We start from the raw sequence: 19,492 nt of genomic DNA on the forward strand, positions 1-19,492 counted from the left end.
AAAATTAAAATTAAAAGTACACTCCTTTCTTTGAATTATACTATAAAAAACAACATAATTTCTTGGGTGGAAATTTTATCTGCACTCCGCCCACAAGTCCGACGACTCCCATACATTCCGACTAGGGTCCCTCACCACTGTGTTACACTGTTTCGGTGCTCCTGAGGCCATGTATTCTGCGTGTTGCTCTCTTGTTGTTCCAAGACCTTTCTACTCTTCCAGCTGATGATGGTCTTGACACTATTGTCCGAAACCACTTCGCCGGTGATGTAAAATCCATGTACAATTCGCCACCACGACCTTTATTGGACTGGTTGTTGAGGTACCCAAGACACCCACATTGAACTCCTTCCCCCTGTCCTCCAATTTCGATAAAGAATCTATTCCTGCAGACGCTAAGAAGATCATTCCTCATCTCCTCAATAACTTCCGGTGGCAGACTTCCTCTCGGAACCCAAATGAAGCCAATTCTGCCCTCTTTCCCTTTCATATCCAGAATGTCCTTAATGATTGGGTCTATCTCCACAACTCTCTTTTTCGTTTTCAAAGCTTGTCAAATGGGTAAATGATCAAATTCAATTATAGCTTTCTATATCCCCAGATTTTTAATTAGAATAATGGCATTTCTGCAGCTAAACTGGAATTTGCTGAGATTTTGGATGTCGACCCTGCCATCATTCTTCCGATTGCATCCCTGACCACCACTACCGTAACTCCATCTCCAGTCGTTGCTCGATATGCTACATCAATATGTGCTTTCACCCAAGACTCAGGTGGAGGATTCCAGGTAACAGTTCTTCCCTCGCTCTTTTTGTTATTTTTCTCTGTAATATGCATATCCTATATAATGTTTGCCTGAATGCCATCTCAAGGATTTTTGCTCTAATAATGACTCTCCTAGAATCAACTTCTTGTCTCTAAAATATGGCCTTATTCCTATTCTTTCAAATTTTCCGGGAAAGAAAAACTATTTTCCCAACCATAAGTTCCTGTTCTGAATATGCATTTAACTAATCTTTCCAATAACCAATCTCCAAAGGATGTGACATTGTTCTTTGCGGGATTAAGTTGACATTCGGCTCCAAACCAAGCCACTCTTGTCCAAGGGCATAGAACGATAGCATTTCCATGCTTTCTATTCCATTATTGCATATTTCTATTGACACTGAGACTGAAACTCAATATCATGTTTGTTGGCCTGGAATTAGAACTGAAATTTCAGTTTAGGACATAAAATTTCAGTCTTTTCAGTATTTTTACAAAAATAGTTGCCGTCGCACCATCTTTGTAAGCACGTTTTTCAGTTCGTGTTATCCTCCTCAACCTCTTTCTCTTTTCTTCTCCTCCATGTTAGTGTTTGTGTTGTCTTCTCTTCTCTTCTCTTCTCTGTCACAGCTTGTCTTCTCTGGCTGTGTTTGTTTTTATTGCAGTTTTATATGAAGTTATATGGAGTTATATGAATTTTTATTTGAAGAGTTGTGTTGCTCTGTTCAAGTTTTTTATGGTCTTCTTTGGAGGTGTTATATGAATTTTTACTATCATTTTGTTTAGTTACTTGTCAACTCTGTTCAAGTTTTTGCTTGTCTTCTCTGGAGGTGTTATATGGAGTTTTTGCTTGGTCAAGTTTTTGTTATCATTTTTACTATCATTTTGTTGATACAGGACAAATTTGCTAGGAATAATATGTGATGTGCTTTGCTGCTGCTAGGAATAATATGTCCAATGCTTGCTACCCATGCTACATTACATTCCTTTTCAGTTGAATTTTCATTGTATTTTATTTTAAAAGCATCAATGTCATATTTTAAGGAATCAGTGAACTGATTTTTTTTTATTTTATTTCATCAAGAGTCATTTTATTTTTGACAATTGACACTTTAAATAATAACTCTTGGGTTTTAGTTGGGAGAGTTGAAATATGATTTTCTGAGCCATACAACATCATCTTAGTTTGAACATAGTTTGGGGAGGAGGGGCGGAATGGGACTCAATGGCATGTTATTTGTTATTGATGTTGTATTGTCATCCATGTTATTCATTCACCTGTTTGGGAACATTTTTGTTCATTGTTGTCTTAAATTGTTGTTCCTTCTTTTGTTCTCTGCAGTTAAATACGTGGCTAAGCTTGAAGATGGGACGGTTGTTTTGAAATCTGATGGGGTGGAGTTCACCGTGGAAGGTGGTCAGTCATCGAGTTTGTGCTCAAGTTAAAACTCTTAAGTGGTGCTTTTAATTGGTTTCTGATTTATTTTGCATGTACTAATAATATGTGGCTTTTTCTTGTTGTGCAGGTTATTTCTGTCCTGCATTGGCCAAGGCTGTGAAAACAATGAAGAAGGGAGAGAAAGTCATCCTGACCGCGAAGCCAGAATGCAAGTTAGATTGACTTGTTAACAGAATCAACGTACATGACATATTTTGCTTGTGCAACTTCATTGACATGTTAGTTTTGCAGATGCGTTTGGTGAGAATGGAAGGCCAGCATCAGGTGATGAAGGTGCCGTGCCTTGGAATGCTTCTCTGCAAATTGATCTCGAGTTGGTATCTTGGAAGGCTGTATCTGACATAACCAAGGATAAGAAGGTTCTCAAGAAGACCCTGAAGGAGGGAGAGGGATATGAATGTCCCAATGATGGAGCTGTGGTTCAAGGTAAAGCTTTTGGTCAGCATTATGATTCTTTTTATTCGATTTACTATCTTATTGGTTGTGGTTGTTGAATTCATTATTTTCATTGTTGCAATGAAACTTATTGGTAAGGTGCAAGATGGGACTGTTTTCGTGAAGAAGGGTCATGATGATGAGCAGCCATTTGAGTTCAAAATTGACGAGGAGCAAGTGATTGATGGACTTGATAAGGCTGTAATGAACATGAAGAAAGCGGAAGTTGCGTTGGTGACCATACATCCTGAATACGCTTTTGGCTCATCAGGGTCAACTCAGAAGAGTACATTAGTGCAATCCATTCTCAAGTAGAATGAGTGGTGATTGTCTCGAGTTGTGAAGTCACGTGTATTTGAGTATGTGGTCTAAGATTTTGTTTAGGAACTTCGGATGATTTAAATATGCACAAAATCCAAGTACTTATTAGGTGAAACTTCTTAATGCTTGTTAAGTATGCACAAGTTATTATTAGACTATGATATGAAACCAATTATTCATGCTTTGTAAATTTATATTGATGAATTCAACATGCCAAATTCATAGCTTCCTACCATTTATGCTATTGGCAAGTTATTGCAGCCATCTGATAATGCTTTCTAAACTTATGCACATAATACCTCTGACTTCTTGATGTAATAATAATTTGTATGGAATCTGTATGGAATTATGTGTAAGAATTTATACTTAAAATAGTCTCTGACTTCCTGCTATCAGATTAGCTATGATGTTCAACTAATTCAGTAACCCTCAAGCATGGGCACACTCATATCATTTCAAATATGTACCATCACTACTCTATCTTCTCTTGAGCAATATCCAGCCCACAAAATAGTTATTCAACATAGCCATAATATGTAAGAACAGTCATCTTATTGAAGAATCTAGCTTTTACAATAATGTTCATATGCTTAATACAATCCAAAGCAATTATTAGAGTTTAAAAAACAAGACTATGATGAGAAACATACAAACTACAAAACTAAAAATAAGAAAACAATCTAACCGTTTCAGTAATAGGCTAATAGCATTTCATTCTCTAGTTTTACATCAGGTTCATTCACAATCGCAAAAACATTCCCCCATGACATTAGAACTGCCGCTGCCATAGGAACCGATTGTCAATCTTCTATTTCTAGATGCCATTGTTAAATAGGCTGCTGTACCTGTGAGAATAGGCAAAACTCAAAATAGCATTCAAGAAAGAGTAATACAAATAGGTTTATCCAAATGCAAACTGTTTAATGGGTAACCACTTCTCAACTAGTCCTAGCACACCCTTGATTATCAAAATCTATTTAGTATACTACCATTCAACACAAATCTGTTCTCGTAACTCTAATTCCATTTAACCCTTCACTCCAACCAAACTTCTTAGTAATTTTTGGTTCTGAAAAACTTTAATTCCATTCAAATATTCACTCCAGCCAAGCATATGAAGTTGAAAAACATTGCATGAAATAAGACAGATTGTTCTGCTAAACTTTTATTCAATTCAAATATGTTCTAATAACTTTAATTCCATTCAATTGCACCTGTAGATACTTGCCGGGGTTATCTGCAACGGAGGACTAACGGGAATCTGCCACCTGCTCCCTGAATAAATGGGGAAAGGAGACAGGGATTAAGGTATCCGCTCTACGGGAACATGTGAAATTCCAACGAAGGAGAGTTTACTTAAATGCCCTTATTTACATAACAAATATGATAAAAATAATAACATAGAATTTCTACTATAATGACAAAAATTGCATAATATATCTATTATACATATAGGTTATGATGGCTGAATAAGTCATATTGACAAAAAATAATGTAAATGACATTTGAAATAAAAAGTTACCAAACAAAAAATTTTAAAGTAAAGCATTAGTATTAAATTTGATTCCGAAGGGGCCAAACACAAATCAAAGTATAAAGGAAAATTCACACTAGAGAGCTTTAACATTGTTTGGATTAATGTGCAGCCAGTTAAATTTATACATGCAACATGGTAGATTGATATTTACCATACATAACAAGGATGAAAGCCATGTCAAGCCTCAATCTAAGTTAACCACCAATACAAGATCAAAATCATTTTCATAAATATGAACAGTGAAGCTATATCATAGTCCGACATCTGATTGAAAATAAGTACACAAATACAATAATTATGCAAAGAAATTCACCAAATAAAATCAAATGCAATTCCAAAGAGTTCTGTATCGTTTCATTTTTAACATCCCCATCACAACACCACACAACAAAACTCCAAGCCAGTATGAGTTTTTTGAAAATGCTTATAAACATGGACTTAGAGACAATGGAATAATGTCTCCGAAAAAGTATTTGATAATGTACATATTTTCAGCAGGAGCAATCTCCAAGCAATACAATTGAGTAGCATTAATTAAGAAAATGGCCAAAAATTTTGAGATAACTGAACCATATTAACCTTAACTCGATTTTGCCAAGGCTGATGAAAAGAGGGGACACGCATTTTAGAAGGCGGGTTTATTTTTAAGATGGAAGTGAAAACCATATAGCCTAAGAATAAATCCTCAATACCTACTTAAATTTCCTTTTACAACAATTCCTGGAGGATTCAATCAAATAAACAGTAGTTCATGGTTGCTTATGATAAAACAGTCAGAGGAATTAGTTGATATATATATAAGGAAAAATAAGTTGCATAGCAGAATAACAGAGAACAAACAAACAAACAAAATTTAAATCTTTTTAGTTTTGCTTGGCATGATAAATATATCATCTCATAGAATAACAATAAAGAGCATTCAATTGCTACAAAGAGATCTTAAACACTAAACCTGTAAGCTATAACTAGGAATATCATCTAAAGAATCAACAAAGCAGTGGAATTAAAAAGGATGATAGCAATTGCAAAGATCGAAAGTGTAAAATTAATTGATGTTATGGCATTGCCAAAGTCCTCTGACCCAACAGACACAGAATTTACAGAACTATGATAATATTCAGCAACACTAGAGATGTAATTTCAATTTCAGTTGATGTATCTTACCTTCTTTTATAAATTCAATAAGCCTCTAGCAATCATTTCCCGAAGAAGTTTCTCCGCCATGTCATTATCATCTCTTTCAAACAAAGCATGAATAACAGTTACAAAAGTCACAGCATTTGGTAAGCAACCATTGTGTTCCATTTCCGACAGCTGGGTCAATGCTTCTTCAAATAAGCCCTTTTTGCAGAGCCCATCGATCTTAATATTGTATGCCCTCATATTTATAGGACAGCCTATAACGCAAAAATCTTGAAAAATCTCTTTTGCATTGTATAGGCCATCAATAAGTACTCTGTATGTGTTTATATTTGGATCAATGCCACTCTTTTTCATTTGATTGAATAACATAAGTGCCTTGTCAAGTTGTTTGTTTTTGAACATCCCATTCAACAAGGAATTGTAAGTGACTATATTAGCGGTTTGACCTCTATCATGCATCTTGTCAAAAAGCTCTAAAGCACAAGAGATTCTCTTTGATTTGCACAAGCTATCAATAAGAATGGTGTAAGTTACCGTGTTTGGAACCAAGTACTTACGAAGCATTTCTTCAAAGAGAATCAAAGCTTTATCGAGCATTTTACTTTTGCAGAAGCCATTAATCATGATATTGTAACTTTGAACATCAGGAGAAATTCCCTTAGCAAGCATTTCAGAGAAGAAACGAAAAGCAAGATTCACAAGTCCTTCCTTGCAGAGGCTATCAATAATTGCGCTGTACATGACGACATTAGGAACAATCCCATGCATTGGGATCTTTCTCAACACTTGAACAGCAGCTGATATGTGTCTGGTCTTACAGAGTCCCTGAATCAAGGTCACATAAGTGACTTCATTAAACTGAAATCCCCGGGCTTCCAACAGCTGAACATGGGGTAGGGCGGTGGGGAAATCGTTCCTCTTGGCAAGAACCCCCAAAATCATGTTAAAGGAGTTGATGGATGGAGGAGGACGCATAGAGAGCAAGCGAGTGAAGATATCAACATATTTATCACGTGATTGGGACTGAGAGTGTAGGAATGAAGTTGAAGGGAAGCAAAGACGGAAAGCGGAGTGGGGAACAGAATAAGGAGAGTACCTTAACATGATTCGTGAGAATGAGAACAATGACAACATTCTTGCAATCAAGAGATGAATTCACAAACACAGAATTAAGAATTAATGCAGTGAGAATTAGAGAAATTGAAGAAGGCATGAGACAGAGAAATGATTATTGTGAATGAGAATTACACTGCAACATCCACCCCGTTTCTTCGTTCCTCATTTCTATTGTACGTGTTCTCACTCTCACTTTCCCATATGGTCTTTACAGTGCACACCCACTCTTCGTTCCTCGTTCCTGTTGGGTTCTTCTCTCACTTTTCCATATGTTAGTCTTTAGCAAAGATTCTAAGAATCGGGCCGCTCATTAAATTATTCATTGGTTTATAAATAAATTTTAATAAATATATTAAAAATATTGTAGAGAATATATTATAAATAAATTTTAATTTTTTTTTTGAAAGACATACATTATTTATATTAGAGTTATATAAAATTGTATTTTTTTTATTTTTGATTTGCATTAATTGTTACACTGTTTTTTTGTGTTTTCTTTTGTATCAACTTTTATATATTATAAATAGATAGATAGATAGATAGATTTGGCAAGATTTGAGTGGTGGATTCTAAAATTTTGCCAAGTAAGCGATGTTGTTGACATGACGTTAGTAGAAGAAGAGAAACAACTTAGAAGTAATGTGGGTAAACCTAATTTTGGTTGTGACTGTTGGACAGAACCGTTTAAAAAAGAGGAATACATAAACTTATGCTACTTGCAATGAGTTCACAATTAAAATGTTATTATTGATAACAAATAAATATGGCTATTGAAAATGATATTGAACAACAGAATGAGAAGAGTAAATGGCAAAGTTGAAAATCTTTAGGAAGATACCTGGGACGAATTTCCTACGTTGGCGACACCGAATTGTGACGTTGGTCTGAGACCCAAAATCGACCTCCGACAGGAGGAATGGAGTTTGCCGAAAACCTCAACAAGAGGAATGGAGTTTGCCCTGGTTTCTGCAATTTATGTAATGCGGCTCCGTCAGAGATGAACATCGTGATGGACAATTTGTTTTGAGAAAAAAATAATGGCTCATGGGACCGAAAGAGAATGGAGAAATAGGATCTTGGTACGGAGAGGTGTCAAGAGGAAGAGGGTTTCGAGAAGTATGAGAATGGTAATAATCTCTTTGGTTTTCAGAGCTTTTTTTTTGGGGGTAAATGTTAATTTGTGTTTTTGTTGTTTTAGAAATAAGGATTGGTTTGGAAAAAGTTAAGTTGTTGGTTTTTATTGTGTTTTTTAGTTATTTTTTGTGTTTTTTTTTATTTGAAAATAAAAGTTGATTTGGTAAGATTTGAGTAAACGGCAAAGTTGAAAATCTTTAGAAAGATACCTGGGACGCATTTCTACGTTGGCGACGCCGAATGGTGACGTTGGTCTGAGACCCAGAATCGAGCTCTGACATGAAAACCGCAACAGGAGGAATGGAGTTTGCCCTGATTTCTGCAATTTATGCAACGCGGCTCCGCCAGAGATGGACATCGTGATGGACAATTTGTTTTGAGAAAAAAACAATGGCTCATGGGACTGGAATAGGATGGAAGAAATAGGATCTTGGTACGGAGAAGCGACAAGAGGAAGAGGGTTTCGAGAAGTATGAGAAAAATAATAAGCTCTTTGGTTTTCAGAGCTTTTTTTTGGGGTAAATGTTAATTTGTGTTTTTGTTATTTTAGAAATAAGGATTGGTTTGAAAAAAGTTAAGTTGTTGGTTTTTATTGTGTTTTTTAGTTGTTTTTTGTGATTTTTTTTAAATAAAAGTTGATTTAGCAAGATTTGAGTGGTGGATTCTAAAATTTTACCAAGTAAGCAATAGTGCTGACATGATATTAGTAAAAGAAGAGAAATATCTTAGAAGTAATGTGGGTAAACCTATGTACCTACTTTTATATATTAAGATTAGATTAGTCTAATTCATAGTTCAACCGAACAAATCGTTTTACAATAGAATAATAAATAAATTATAAATAAATATCTTAAAATATAATTATAGTCTAATATAAATTTTAAAATATTTTTGAAATTTAAAATAGGGACAATTTACTTAAATAAATTATTTAAAAGCAAATTTTACCCAAATACAACTTTTGAAATGAAAATACGTAAATATAATTTTTTATATCTCTATAGAAATCACTACTGACAATAGCGATTGATAGCCGCTGTTTATGTAGGTCAGGATTTACACAAAAATCACTATAGCCAGCAGCGGTTTCTGTTGAGAGTGGCATGTGCATAAACCAATTCAAACCACACCGCACTGCAAATAAAATTAGTGTTCGAATCGAATGTGTTTTTGACTCAAAACCGATCTAAACCACACTATAAATACCCCTAATACGTATGAATTTATTATCGTACCAAAACAAACACCTTTTAAAAATATTGGACACAACATCTATCCACTTTGTCTGTAGATTTAATCAATCTAGATAATTCTGTCCTTGCTTTTCACTTTTCAGTATTTAAATGCAATTGTTGTTTCTTTTCTCCAAAAGGAGTTGTGACAATCATGGTAGCTTTTGTAAAGTCATGCTCTGCATATAAAATCATTTCACAACAATAGTTACTCTTGATTTTATGATCATGATACTTATTCGATTGAATTTCTCTTACTTTTCCACCGAAGATAATTTTTACTGTATTCTAAACTTCAAAGTTTGAACCATTTAATATAGGAATACTGCTAATTTGTGTAGAAATATTAATAGCTGAAATCATAGTTTCTTTATTAGAGCAAAAAAAAAAGAACATACAATAAATATTAGTTTAAACATGTTCAAATAATGGTTGTTAAGAAAACTCTAGTTGTTGTTATTGTTATAAGATACTTCAACTAAAAATAAACAAAAAAAATCTTGTGAATTTGGGATATGAAGATCTATGCTTGTAGAGAAAAGAGGGATGACTGTAGAGAAGGGAATGGTGATTAAATTTGGGGATTAAAATTTTTAATTTTGATTTAGGGACCAAATTGCACCATAAAAGTTTACTAATCCATGTCAGCTAGCCATTACCTGGCCAGCGTGTCACGAAAGAGTCCAGATCAGCTTTCCGGTGGTGCCAGGTGGACGGAATATGCCGGAAGGACGAATCTGAGTCTCGGAGTGCAACTTCAGGGACGAATCTGAGTCCTCGAGTGCAACTTCAGGGACGAATATGGGTAACTTTTAAGTTCAGTGACTACTATGAGACTCGAGTGCAACTTCAGGGACCACTTTGAGGCTTATCTCGTGAAGAAATCAACATATTAATCAAGTGATTAGGACTGAGAGTGAGAGTGTAGGAATGAAGTTGAAGGGAAGCAAAGCTGGAAAGCGGAGTGGAGAACAGAATAAGGAGAGTACCTTAACATGATTCGTGAGAGTGAGAATGAGAACAATGACAGCATTCTTGCAATCAAGAGATGATTCACAAACACAGAATTAAGAATTAATGCATTGAGAATTAGAGAAATTGAAGGCATGAGTAAGAGAAATGATTATTGTGAATGAGAATTACATTGCAACACCCACCCCGTTTCTTCGTTCCTCATTCCTCATTCCTATTGTGTTCTCACTTTCATTTTCCCGTATGGTCTTTACACTGCAAGACCCACTTTTCGTTCCTCGTTCCTATTGGGCTCTTCTATCACTTTTCTGTATGTTAGTCTTTAGCAAGGTTCTGAGAATAGACCGGTCATTAAATTATTTTAGTCACTGGTTTATTGGTTTATTAGTTCAACCAGTCTAATTATAATTCAATCGAACAAATCGTTTAAAATATAATAATAAATAAATTATAAATAAACATCTTAAAATATAATTATAGTCTAATATAAGTTTTAAAATACCTTCAAAATTTAAAACAGGAGCAATTTACTTAAATAAATTATTTAAAAACAAATTTTACCCATATACAACTTTTAAAATGGGAATACACAAATGCAATTTTTCATATCTCTATAGAAATCGCTGCTGGCAGTAGCAGTTTACTGAAAAACATAAACCACTACTGGTAGCCACAGTTTACATGGGTTAGAGTTTTACACAGAAACCGCTATAGGCAGCAGCGGTTTCTGTTGAGAGTGGCATGTGCATAAACCACTACAAGCAGTAGTGGTTTATGTGTTTGGGGGTGTGTACGTAAACCGCTAGAGGCAGTAGCGGTTTACATTGAGCGTGTACGCGCCATGGTTGGCTATATATACCCCCTTAAAGGCATTGAGATGGAAGAAGAGTGTCATTTCTCACAAATGGATGGTGAGAAGAGTTTTGTGGCTCTAGTGCATTGCTCCGGGAAAATTCAAAAAAGCAAAAGGTACGGTATAAAATTTACGGATAGAGAACCACTCAGGATTTTTATTCGGTCGTCGAGTATGTTGGCAAAGATAAAACACAGCATATTACAGAAGTTGGGTATGTGTGGGACAAAGTGGGTAAAAAAATTATTCTACAAGATTCTCATTGCCGTTGTGTCAGCTGGTGTGAAGTATGAGATCTTTGTGATAGGGTCCAATGAAGACATGCAGGTCTTATTTTACTGTTGGCGGAGTTTTCCGGAGGTTAGAATACCCGAGCTGCTTGCGAAGTTGGAAGATGGTATCGATAGCTCTGGGGCATCGGCTCGAATCCTCAGTTGACGATGATGGGTGGTGCCTCGATGTCGATGCCTGTGGTAGCAGTGTCAGGTCCGATCCCTGATCCTTCACGTGTTGCGGCTGGTACTGATGGTGTGCCTTCGAGTTGAGAATGCAATGCAGGACGATGATTCGGACGATGAGCCGGTCGACGTTGGTAGGGACAGTGATGAAAATATTCTGAGCAGTACACATACACCCCACAGAGCTTCTGGTTCCGGCACACAACAGTATCCTCCACACTTGTCAACCTTGAACTTGGAAGTCGTCGGCCAACAGTGGAATGTAGAGGCAACCTTCCCGGGCCAGGGTCTACATGATGCGACTGCTTTGATGGAATATCAGATTGGCCAATCTTTCTAGAGTAAGGAGGAAGCTGTGCTGAGTGTAAAAGATTCCAGCATCCGGCATGGAGTTGAGTATAGGGTGATGGAGTCCAGCCCTCTCTAAATAAGAGACGATCCTGTCATGCATAGGCATATTTTGTTGCCGTCTCACACTGTAGATACACCTACTTGATTTCACCCAACATGAAAGATATACACAAAGCAATTAAATTCTATTTTCTACAACGAAAAATCCTATCTAGTTACACCAACTAAATAACTTATGTAAGAACCCGGTTTTTGGTAAATAGACTTTTCTAGCTATTTTAAAATTTATTTCGCAAAATCTAGAATCACGGACCAATAAGAAAATAGTGAGGCTGACCCAATGGTATAAAAAATGAAAATAAAAAAAGAAAGAAAAAAGAAAAAAATTAAAAATTAAAAATAAAAAAAAGCCATTAATAAGGTCAAAATTGACTTTATGAGGGTAATTAATTCCCCCTAAGTCAAGTTTGACTAGTAAATAATAGATATTAGATTACCATTAGTTTATTTTCTCAGTAGAGACTTTTGAGTTGGAAATTCACTTTTAATGACGGTTTTGCGTGCGCCGATAAAATCTCTTGTAACCGAAAACTTCGAAACCAGTGGTAGAGATAATTTCTACCTTGATAATTGTGTCTCAAGATTAATATTAGTCATTCATTCATGATTTATTTCTTTAAGAATAAATCTTAGCCATTAATTATTTTACCACACGGTAAAAGTTAACCGAACCGAATTTCTGACTAATATTCCGCAAACAAATCCTAGAGACCCCAAGTCTTCTTACTTGGCATCCAAGTAACTTGTATCTCCTTCTCAGCCTCTGAGATGAGACTATCTCAGCCTTTCATTCCTCTCTGCTGTATTTTTAACCTCGAGTAACTAACTGCGGTTAACTGTGGATGAGCTCGACACATAAGCGCTAACCAAGCTTCCTCGTTTTCACACCCCTTATTCATTAAAGCTCAGCCCTTGACCACGAAAATTCAAACCCCTTTTACCATCATAAATTCACTAAGACTTTGATTTTTTATTTAAGGAAGCATTTGCCACAAAATTCACAAAACACTTTACACATTTTTACACACTTTTGACCAAATTCTTGAGAGAGAAAGAGAAAATTCTGCACACACTACCTACGTTTTCAGCCTCTTATCTCACGATTCATATACTATTCTTCAAGTGTTTTTCAAGGACTCAAACCATACAAGCACAAACTCTTGTCCGTTTTTGCCAATCTTTGCGTTTATACTGAATTCGGCTAGGAAAACTCTTATTCTTTCTCCTTTTCTTTTTCTTTTAAAAATAAAAAGTAACCATGAGGAATCCTTACTCTCCTCTATTTATAGAAATCCTCTTGAAGCACCCCTGGAGCATGCCTAATGAGTTAAGGAGTTTCGAACTCACCGTGGTTGAATTTTGATGTTTTGCGACACTTTAGGCCCAAAAACGAAACTGCACCATCACCATCTGTGTTTCTGCCCTTGTATGCATATTTTCTAGTGTGAAAAATGTTTACTAACTGAATTACATAAGAGGTAAGGGTTAGGATTAGTTAGAATATGTTTGTGTTTGTTTTCGGTATTCATATGAGCCACTTTGTGGTGATTTTGTGCTTGATTTTTAATTCTGGAAATTTAGTGATGCTTCGCTGTTTTTGGACTATTATTTGAGTAATATTTGAAGCTTATTTGCCTCTAAAAAATGTATGGGACTATCAAAAATTAATGGAGCACTTGGGGTTTAAGTTTCAATCCTTAAAAGTCACTAAAAGTGGATAAAAATGAAAAACTGCACCCCTGAAAATTCAGCCACTAAATGATCATAAAAGTCACGTGTATAAAGGTTAAAAAGAGGTTAGAAAACTTATTTTTAATCTTATGGAACAAAGATATAAAAGTAAGAAGGGTGTTATAGTCATTTTTAGGTAAAAAGATGGTTAAAAATATAATTTAATGGAAAGATAAGTAAAATTTTGAACCTAGTATTCTCAAGGATAAATTAGTAATTATATAAATTAATTGAGTCAAAATTATAATTACAATAAAGTTTCGGGACTAAATAAAAATTTTAGTAAAAATTAAAAATAAAACGGTAAAAAGTAGTAACTGGAATAAGTAAATAAATTAATAAAAGGTGAGAAATGATCTTTTAGGTTCCTATGGGTAGAATTGGCATTAATTAAAAGTATTATAGATAATTTGGTCATAGAAAAATATTAGGATTAATTCGGTAACATTTTGATGCTAAATCAGGTTAAACGATAAATTAGAGTACTTAGGGACATATTAGTAATTTTAGGCATAAAATCAAAATACAAAATTACTAATTAATTTAATGATGGGTAAGAAGGTCTTTTAGGAAAAATATGAGGGTAAAATGGTGAAGTAATAATACTAGTGGTGAAAGCGTCACTCAAAGTCTAAAGAAAACTAGAAAAATGAAGTTTTGTACAAAAAGGATAAAATTGAAAATATACAAAAATACTAAAGATATTTTAGGTGTATGATTTTTTAATTCGAAGATAAATAAATATTTGATTAATTAAAAATATAAAATTATTATTCAAATTTAAAAATGCGAGACATTTAAATCTCTCTAAAAATCTATTTATCCTTTTATATATATATATATATATATATATATATATATATATATTTTGGACATAAAAATTTAGATATTTAACATTTTAAAAGGTGAGAGACGTTTTTATATTTTAATTACTCTAAAATTTATTTATTTTTGAATTAAAAGATGAAGTATCTATTTGTTTTTTCTATATTTACCATTTTACAATTATCTTATGAGCTTGATGAAATTCTCAAAATGACAAAATAAATTTGTAAGGGTGACAAAAGTAAAATTTTAATAGAATGATTATGTAGTGAGTATGATTAAATTCTACAAGTTTTTTCCCCTGTGCAAATAGCTAAAATTGATCAATGAAAATGGATTATTCTTTTTTAATTAAAATGCTTTTTTAAGTTTATAATGTAAAACTTTTGACACGATGAAAATGACGATCCGGTAAAAGGTAATAAATATAAGATTCAGTTAGTTTCACTTTGAATGTAATCCAATTTTCCAAATTAAAAGGTTATTGTTTCAAGCTTCATATTCATCATGAAAAGCTTGAACCCCACTACCATATAAAACCAACTCATGTGTAAAGTGTAAACCCATCAGCCATCACCATTGCCAAAACTCAAAAAGCTTATTCTGGCGGGTTTTCTACTCACTGTATATTCATTCACCAGAGAAAAAAATCTCAGAAGGTGATACAACTGTTCCTTCTAAATTCATTCTTTTCTTTGCTTCTTCTTTCTGCTTTCTTCCCTTTGCTTTGGTGATGATTTCTCTGATTACTATTATTGTGGGAATTTTCATTTTTGATTGTATGTTCAATCATTGGTCATGCGTTTCTTGCAATGTTTGAGAGAATAGCGCGTTCTGATTCAAGATTCAGTTATTCTCTTCTTCTTCTTGTTGAGTCATCATGAAACGGTTCATCACTTCTTTCTGCTCTGAATGGAAGCAACTACTATAACGTAGCATTGTGTAACCAAATTTGGTTTGGTTTTTTTTGTTTCTTTTAGCTTCATTATGCTATCAACGTCTCTCACTCTCTCTCTCTCATCGTGCATTTGTTTGTGTCTTTTTTCTTCTTTCTTGCATGAAGATTTGAAACTAGAAACAGGCTTATGCTACAATTTCTGATATATGTCTCTTTTCAAGCTTCTTTCTCTTCTTCTTTTGGTGCTGGAAATGTGATATTGAACTTTGACTTGAAGTAATTCCCATTCCCACTTCCATTTGATCATTCTTTTTCATATTTATGAGGCTATGCTTATGATATTTTTATAGGAATCAATAATCCTCTTTCCTATTATGCATTTTGTTTATTAAGTCTAATAGCAATTCTGATATTTACAGAGACTGTGATGGCTTCATTATCACCTGAGGAAAGTGTAGGGCAAAATTTTACATGGCCGAAGCCTTGTCCTCCTCCAAGGAAGCCTCGCGTTCTCCTCGCTGCTTGTGGATGCCTATCGGCTGCGAAATTCGGACAGATTTGCCAATGTTTCTTGACATGGGCAGATATAAATACTGTGGTCACAGAAAATGCACGGGTTTTTCTTGAAAGATTATCATTTCCACATAATGTCCAAATGTTTTCCGATATAGATCAAGGGAGGGTTTGGTCAGAATCAGGTCCTCTACTCGGTTCGCCTTTACCCGATGCTCTGTCTAAATGGGCTGATGTCATGGTCGTTGCTCCAATTTCTGCAAATACCATTGCAAAGGTAATCAATAAACTCACATGATATGATTAGAAACATTACTTTCTACTAAGAAGAATTAGATCTTGCTTATCAGAGTTTTTATGTACTATATATGTCTTTTCCTGCTTCCTAAAAATCATGTAATGTTTCGATTGGTATGTTTGCATCTTATTTAGAGTGATTTACATGTTCTACTTTTGCATTACTCGCATGATTGGAACCTGACTTGTGTATAAAACAATCATATGCTGCTTTATATGATCAAAACTAATGTGTACAAAAACTCATATCTTGCTTACAACAAGGCCCCTTTTGTTTGTTTACTAAACAACTCAATTTTAAGGATGTTTTTGTAATAATTCAAATAAATCTACATCATGCTATTTAGTTTATATTCCTACTTATTGCTAAGAAATGTAATGTTCTGTTATTAAGTTGCATCTTACATAAGAGTTATTTCATTTGCTTGTTTATGGTTGCAGATTGTTGGAGGGTTGTGCGACAATTTGCTAACAACTATCATAAGAGTATGGGACTACGAAAAGACGCTCTATTTCGCGCCATCGATGGACCCTTTGATGTGGGCAAATCCTTTAACAGAGAGACATCTTCGTTCCCTTCGTGCACTTGGTCCCTATGTAATCATACTAGCTGGAGACAACGCTCAAAAGCATATGCCTGATCCTGAAATCATTTCTGTATTTGTGAAAATAATATCAGAGTGAAAGACTGAGAAGAATGAAAGATTACGCGTCTATAATTGTGGTATGCAGTAAGCTGAGTTCATTTTGTTTGGTGAATCAACAAGAAAAAAGTGACTGATATTGTGCTGTTTGTTGTATAAGAAGAGTACCACATCGTTGGAAAGTGAAAAGTGATGTTCTGTGAATCAATATAAAAGGCCAAGTAAGCCTCGTTAATAAGCATACCTTTCTCGGCCTTTTGGCTAAGATCAAGTGTAGTATCTGTTCTTATCAGTTTAATATCTGATATGTGGGCCATTGGTCCACACGATATTAAATTTATTTTTTGAGGGGGATGGGCCATTACAGTAGCTTGCTACTGGGCCTGTCAAGCGTCGCCCAAGCCTTACACTGCTGCATGAGCCTGGCGCACCCCACCAAATTAAGTCTAAAATCTTTTTAATCAGTTTTATGTAACTATTCTTAAATTTTAGGGTTCGATAGAGATTTCGTTGTTTATATTTCATGGTATCAAAACATGAAGAAATATAGTAGGAAATTTGCTTTTCATATATAAAGCTCATACTTCATATATACATATGAATGTAATGTCATCATCGCGTGAAGTCCTATTATTAATAATCCAGCTTAGCCAGCTACACATAAATATAAATATAATTATGTGATAACAATATTGTTGATGCTAAGTTGTTAACCAAATAACCATTGATTTGGTGGTTCAGATACTGCTCTCTCTCATTCTCATGGTATGTCTTTTGAAGCTGCATCATCAACTTTAATCTCTTCCTCTTCATTCAGCAACAAGGGTTTTGTTAATGATGATGGTGGTTCAGTAATGTTCTTTTCACTGGTTTTTCCCCATAGGACTAAGTAGAGACCAAGCACAATGAGGATTGCACCAATAACCCTGTAATCAAATAAAAACTTGAATGAAACATTCCTTTTCAACAGAAACATTTATATAATCTTACAACACATTTAATGGGTACTCTAAAAATATTCACATCACTCCTTTTCATTCATAAATATTATCCTATTGTAAATTTTTCACAGAATTAAATATGTTAGAATTAGAGCTAGATTTTATGTAGCTTTGTTTTCCTTCATATAAAGTAAAATTTGGTGCAACAAATTAAATTTTGTTCATACCCTCCAGAGTATAACTGATCACCAAGAATTATTGCTGCCATGAGAGCTACTAGGACTGTTTGCAACGGCTGAAAGGCAGCAACAAACACAGGGCCACCCTTTTGGATACACCATGTTTGAAGAAAGATGACAATTGCAGATGATACAATTCCCTAAGTAATCAAAATTGAAATTAACTTTTCACATTTTATAGATAGAAGTACTTAATATTTGAGAGTTGGAAGTTAAGGAATATTGATTACAGCATATAGAATGAGGAAAAGCTCTTGTAATGATACTATCTTCCAATTTCTCAAGTCAGTTTCTACAAAGGCTGCTATGATCAAGAATTGGATCAATCCGAAGAAGCATGTGAACGCCGTGAGCGAAAGTTTCGCCGGATACTTCTTCACCACAGGAGCCTGCACAGAAATTCTTATTGGATTTATGAGATATATAAAACAAATGTCCAACCAAGAAAAAACCATGATCATTATGATCTGACCTGAAAAACCATCCAACCAGCCCATGAAAAACAATGTCCAAGCAAGTATATGCAACCCCATCTCCAATTTTGTTGCATTTCTTCAGAATTATGATCTCCAAGTGTTTGATGGCTTTGTAAGTGAAGAAGAGGAGGACCTTTGTATAGAGTAATAATAGTAGCACCACCAACACTTGCAACGGTTCCTATAACTTTTGCTAATCCATTTCTCCTTGCCATGTTCACTTTCTCAAGCCTGGCAAAGAAATTAACAGTTTATTCGTCACGCTTACATTGACCTCCCTATAGAGGAGGCTAATCGTAAAATGTGATGAGGTGATTTGATTTGATTACCTTAAAGTTAAGGCCAAGATAAAAGTGATAGCGGGAACTGAGTTTTGCATTGCAGAAGCAAAAGTTGGAGAAGCATAATATAATCCCAACAAGTAAAAGCCTTGGTTTGCAGTGATCCTACAACATCCAATGAAAAATCACAGAACAGAAGGAACTATTAGAACTAATAGGAATCCAACAATCATGACTATATATATATCTATACATGCTTACCCCAATAATGCTAATAGGAAGAACTGAACCAATAAAGATAGTGTAAGAGATGGTCTTTGATTCCTAATTACAAAACATATGTAACAAGAGTCAGAAAAATGATTAACATAAAGAATATTATGGCAGGAAAATTGGAAGAAACTCACTTCTCTAATAGATAGGCAAATGGGGTCAACAAAATCAAAGCAATTAGATTTCTATATACAGGGTAAACAACTTTGCTAACACCAATGTTTAGTGCAAGTCTTGATACAATGTGAAATCCTGCAAAGCAGAATTGCAGTGCAAGTAATGCCACAAGAAGCTTCACTTTCTCTCTTACAATATTGCTTCCCATTTTTCTCTGCTTTAGACTTGTTATGGGGGCAACAATATAGAGCAGTTGTCTATATATAGATTGAAATCTTGGAGGAATATTAAAATTATACAGTTTTTTATTTTAAGTTTTTAGTGTAAGTAGTTAGGCACGTTATTTGATGATTAGAATAGCAATTAGTAAGATTGTGTTTAAATTAGAACTTTTAGATAAGACAAAATAAATAAATAAAAA

General features: G+C 34.5%; 4 protein-coding genes and 1 non-coding gene across 8 annotated transcripts; 3 read left to right on the top strand and 2 right to left on the bottom strand.

Moving 5' to 3' along the window:
- Window positions 1–6: 6 nt before the first annotated feature.
- LOC112802284 (peptidyl-prolyl cis-trans isomerase FKBP62) lies at window positions 7–3,333 on the top strand. 4 transcript variants are annotated; one of them, XM_072237628.1, is made up of 6 exons: window positions 7–561; window positions 633–787; window positions 2,108–2,206; window positions 2,292–2,372; window positions 2,456–2,650; window positions 2,759–3,333. In XM_072237628.1, exons 2-6 carry the CDS (start codon window positions 751–753, stop codon window positions 2,794–2,796), a joined length of 450 nt encoding a protein of 149 aa, XP_072093729.1. In that variant the 5' UTR covers window positions 7–561; window positions 633–750; the 3' UTR covers window positions 2,797–3,333. The 4 variants fall into 4 exon arrangements, with proteins under 4 accessions (XP_072093729.1, XP_025701208.1, XP_025701205.1 ...); XM_025845423.3 differs by having other exon boundaries at window positions 23–514; window positions 2,108–2,179; XM_025845420.3 differs by having other exon boundaries at window positions 43–514.
- A 182-nt stretch (window positions 3,334–3,515) lies between these two features.
- Window positions 3,516–7,100, bottom strand: LOC112802285 (uncharacterized). The gene is made up of 3 exons (XM_029298477.2): window positions 5,682–7,100; window positions 4,195–4,255; window positions 3,516–3,825 (listed from the first exon to the last, which is right to left on the bottom strand). The coding sequence occupies exon 1, from the start codon at window positions 6,792–6,794 to the stop codon at window positions 5,688–5,690; it is 1,107 nt and encodes a 368-aa protein (XP_029154310.1). The 5' UTR covers window positions 6,795–7,100; the 3' UTR covers window positions 3,516–3,825; window positions 4,195–4,255; window positions 5,682–5,687.
- An 8,617-nt stretch (window positions 7,101–15,717) lies between these two features.
- Window positions 15,718–16,784, top strand: LOC112802288 (phosphopantothenoylcysteine decarboxylase). Its single transcript, XM_025845428.3, has 2 exons — window positions 15,718–16,080; window positions 16,542–16,784. The coding sequence occupies exons 1-2, from the start codon at window positions 15,718–15,720 to the stop codon at window positions 16,782–16,784; spliced, it is 606 nt and encodes a 201-aa protein (XP_025701213.1).
- A 200-nt stretch (window positions 16,785–16,984) lies between these two features.
- On the top strand, window positions 16,985–17,180 carry LOC112804425 (U2 spliceosomal RNA). The gene has a single exon (XR_003203037.1). It is a non-coding gene; the product is annotated as a U2 spliceosomal RNA (small nuclear RNA).
- A 109-nt stretch (window positions 17,181–17,289) lies between these two features.
- Window positions 17,290–19,405, bottom strand: LOC112802286 (WAT1-related protein At3g18200). Its single transcript, XM_025845424.3, has 7 exons — window positions 19,089–19,405; window positions 18,943–19,005; window positions 18,730–18,846; window positions 18,397–18,631; window positions 18,155–18,313; window positions 17,913–18,064; window positions 17,290–17,670 (listed from the first exon to the last, which is right to left on the bottom strand). Exons 1-7 carry the CDS (start codon window positions 19,277–19,279, stop codon window positions 17,505–17,507), a joined length of 1,083 nt encoding a protein of 360 aa, XP_025701209.1. The 5' UTR covers window positions 19,280–19,405; the 3' UTR covers window positions 17,290–17,504.
- Between the last annotated feature and the right edge of the window lie 87 nt (window positions 19,406–19,492).

Source organism: Arachis hypogaea, chromosome 5 (genome assembly GCF_003086295.3).
Source record: "Arachis hypogaea cultivar Tifrunner chromosome 5, arahy.Tifrunner.gnm2.J5K5, whole genome shotgun sequence".
Taxonomy (NCBI): domain Eukaryota; kingdom Viridiplantae; phylum Streptophyta; class Magnoliopsida; order Fabales; family Fabaceae; genus Arachis; species Arachis hypogaea.

Coding starts and splice junctions, on each gene's coding strand:
- LOC112802284 (XM_072237628.1), top strand. CDS start 751: ATGTGCTTTCACCCAAGACTCAGGTGGAGGATTCCAG. Junction 2,373..2,455: donor CCTGACCGCGAAGCCAGAAT/GCAAGTTAGATT, acceptor TTAGTTTTGCAG/ATGCGTTTGGTGAGAATGGA. Junction 2,651..2,758: donor TGATGGAGCTGTGGTTCAAG/GTAAAGCTTTTG, acceptor CTTATTGGTAAG/GTGCAAGATGGGACTGTTTT.
- LOC112802285 (XM_029298477.2), bottom strand. CDS start 6,794: ATGTTGTCATTGTTCTCATTCTCACGAATCATGTTAAGGTACTCTCCT.
- LOC112802288 (XM_025845428.3), top strand. CDS start 15,718: ATGGCTTCATTATCACCTGAGGAAAGTGTAGGGCAAAATTTTACATGG. Junction 16,081..16,541: donor CTGCAAATACCATTGCAAAG/GTAATCAATAAA, acceptor TTATGGTTGCAG/ATTGTTGGAGGGTTGTGCGA.
- LOC112802286 (XM_025845424.3), bottom strand. CDS start 19,279: ATGGGAAGCAATATTGTAAGAGAGAAAGTGAAGCTTCTTGTGGCATTA. Junction 19,006..19,088: donor TTTGCCTATCTATTAGAGAA/GTGAGTTTCTTC, acceptor TTTTGTAATTAG/GAATCAAAGACCATCTCTTA. Junction 18,065..18,154: donor TTTTCCTCATTCTATATGCT/GTAATCAATATT, acceptor TTGATTACTTAG/GGAATTGTATCATCTGCAAT.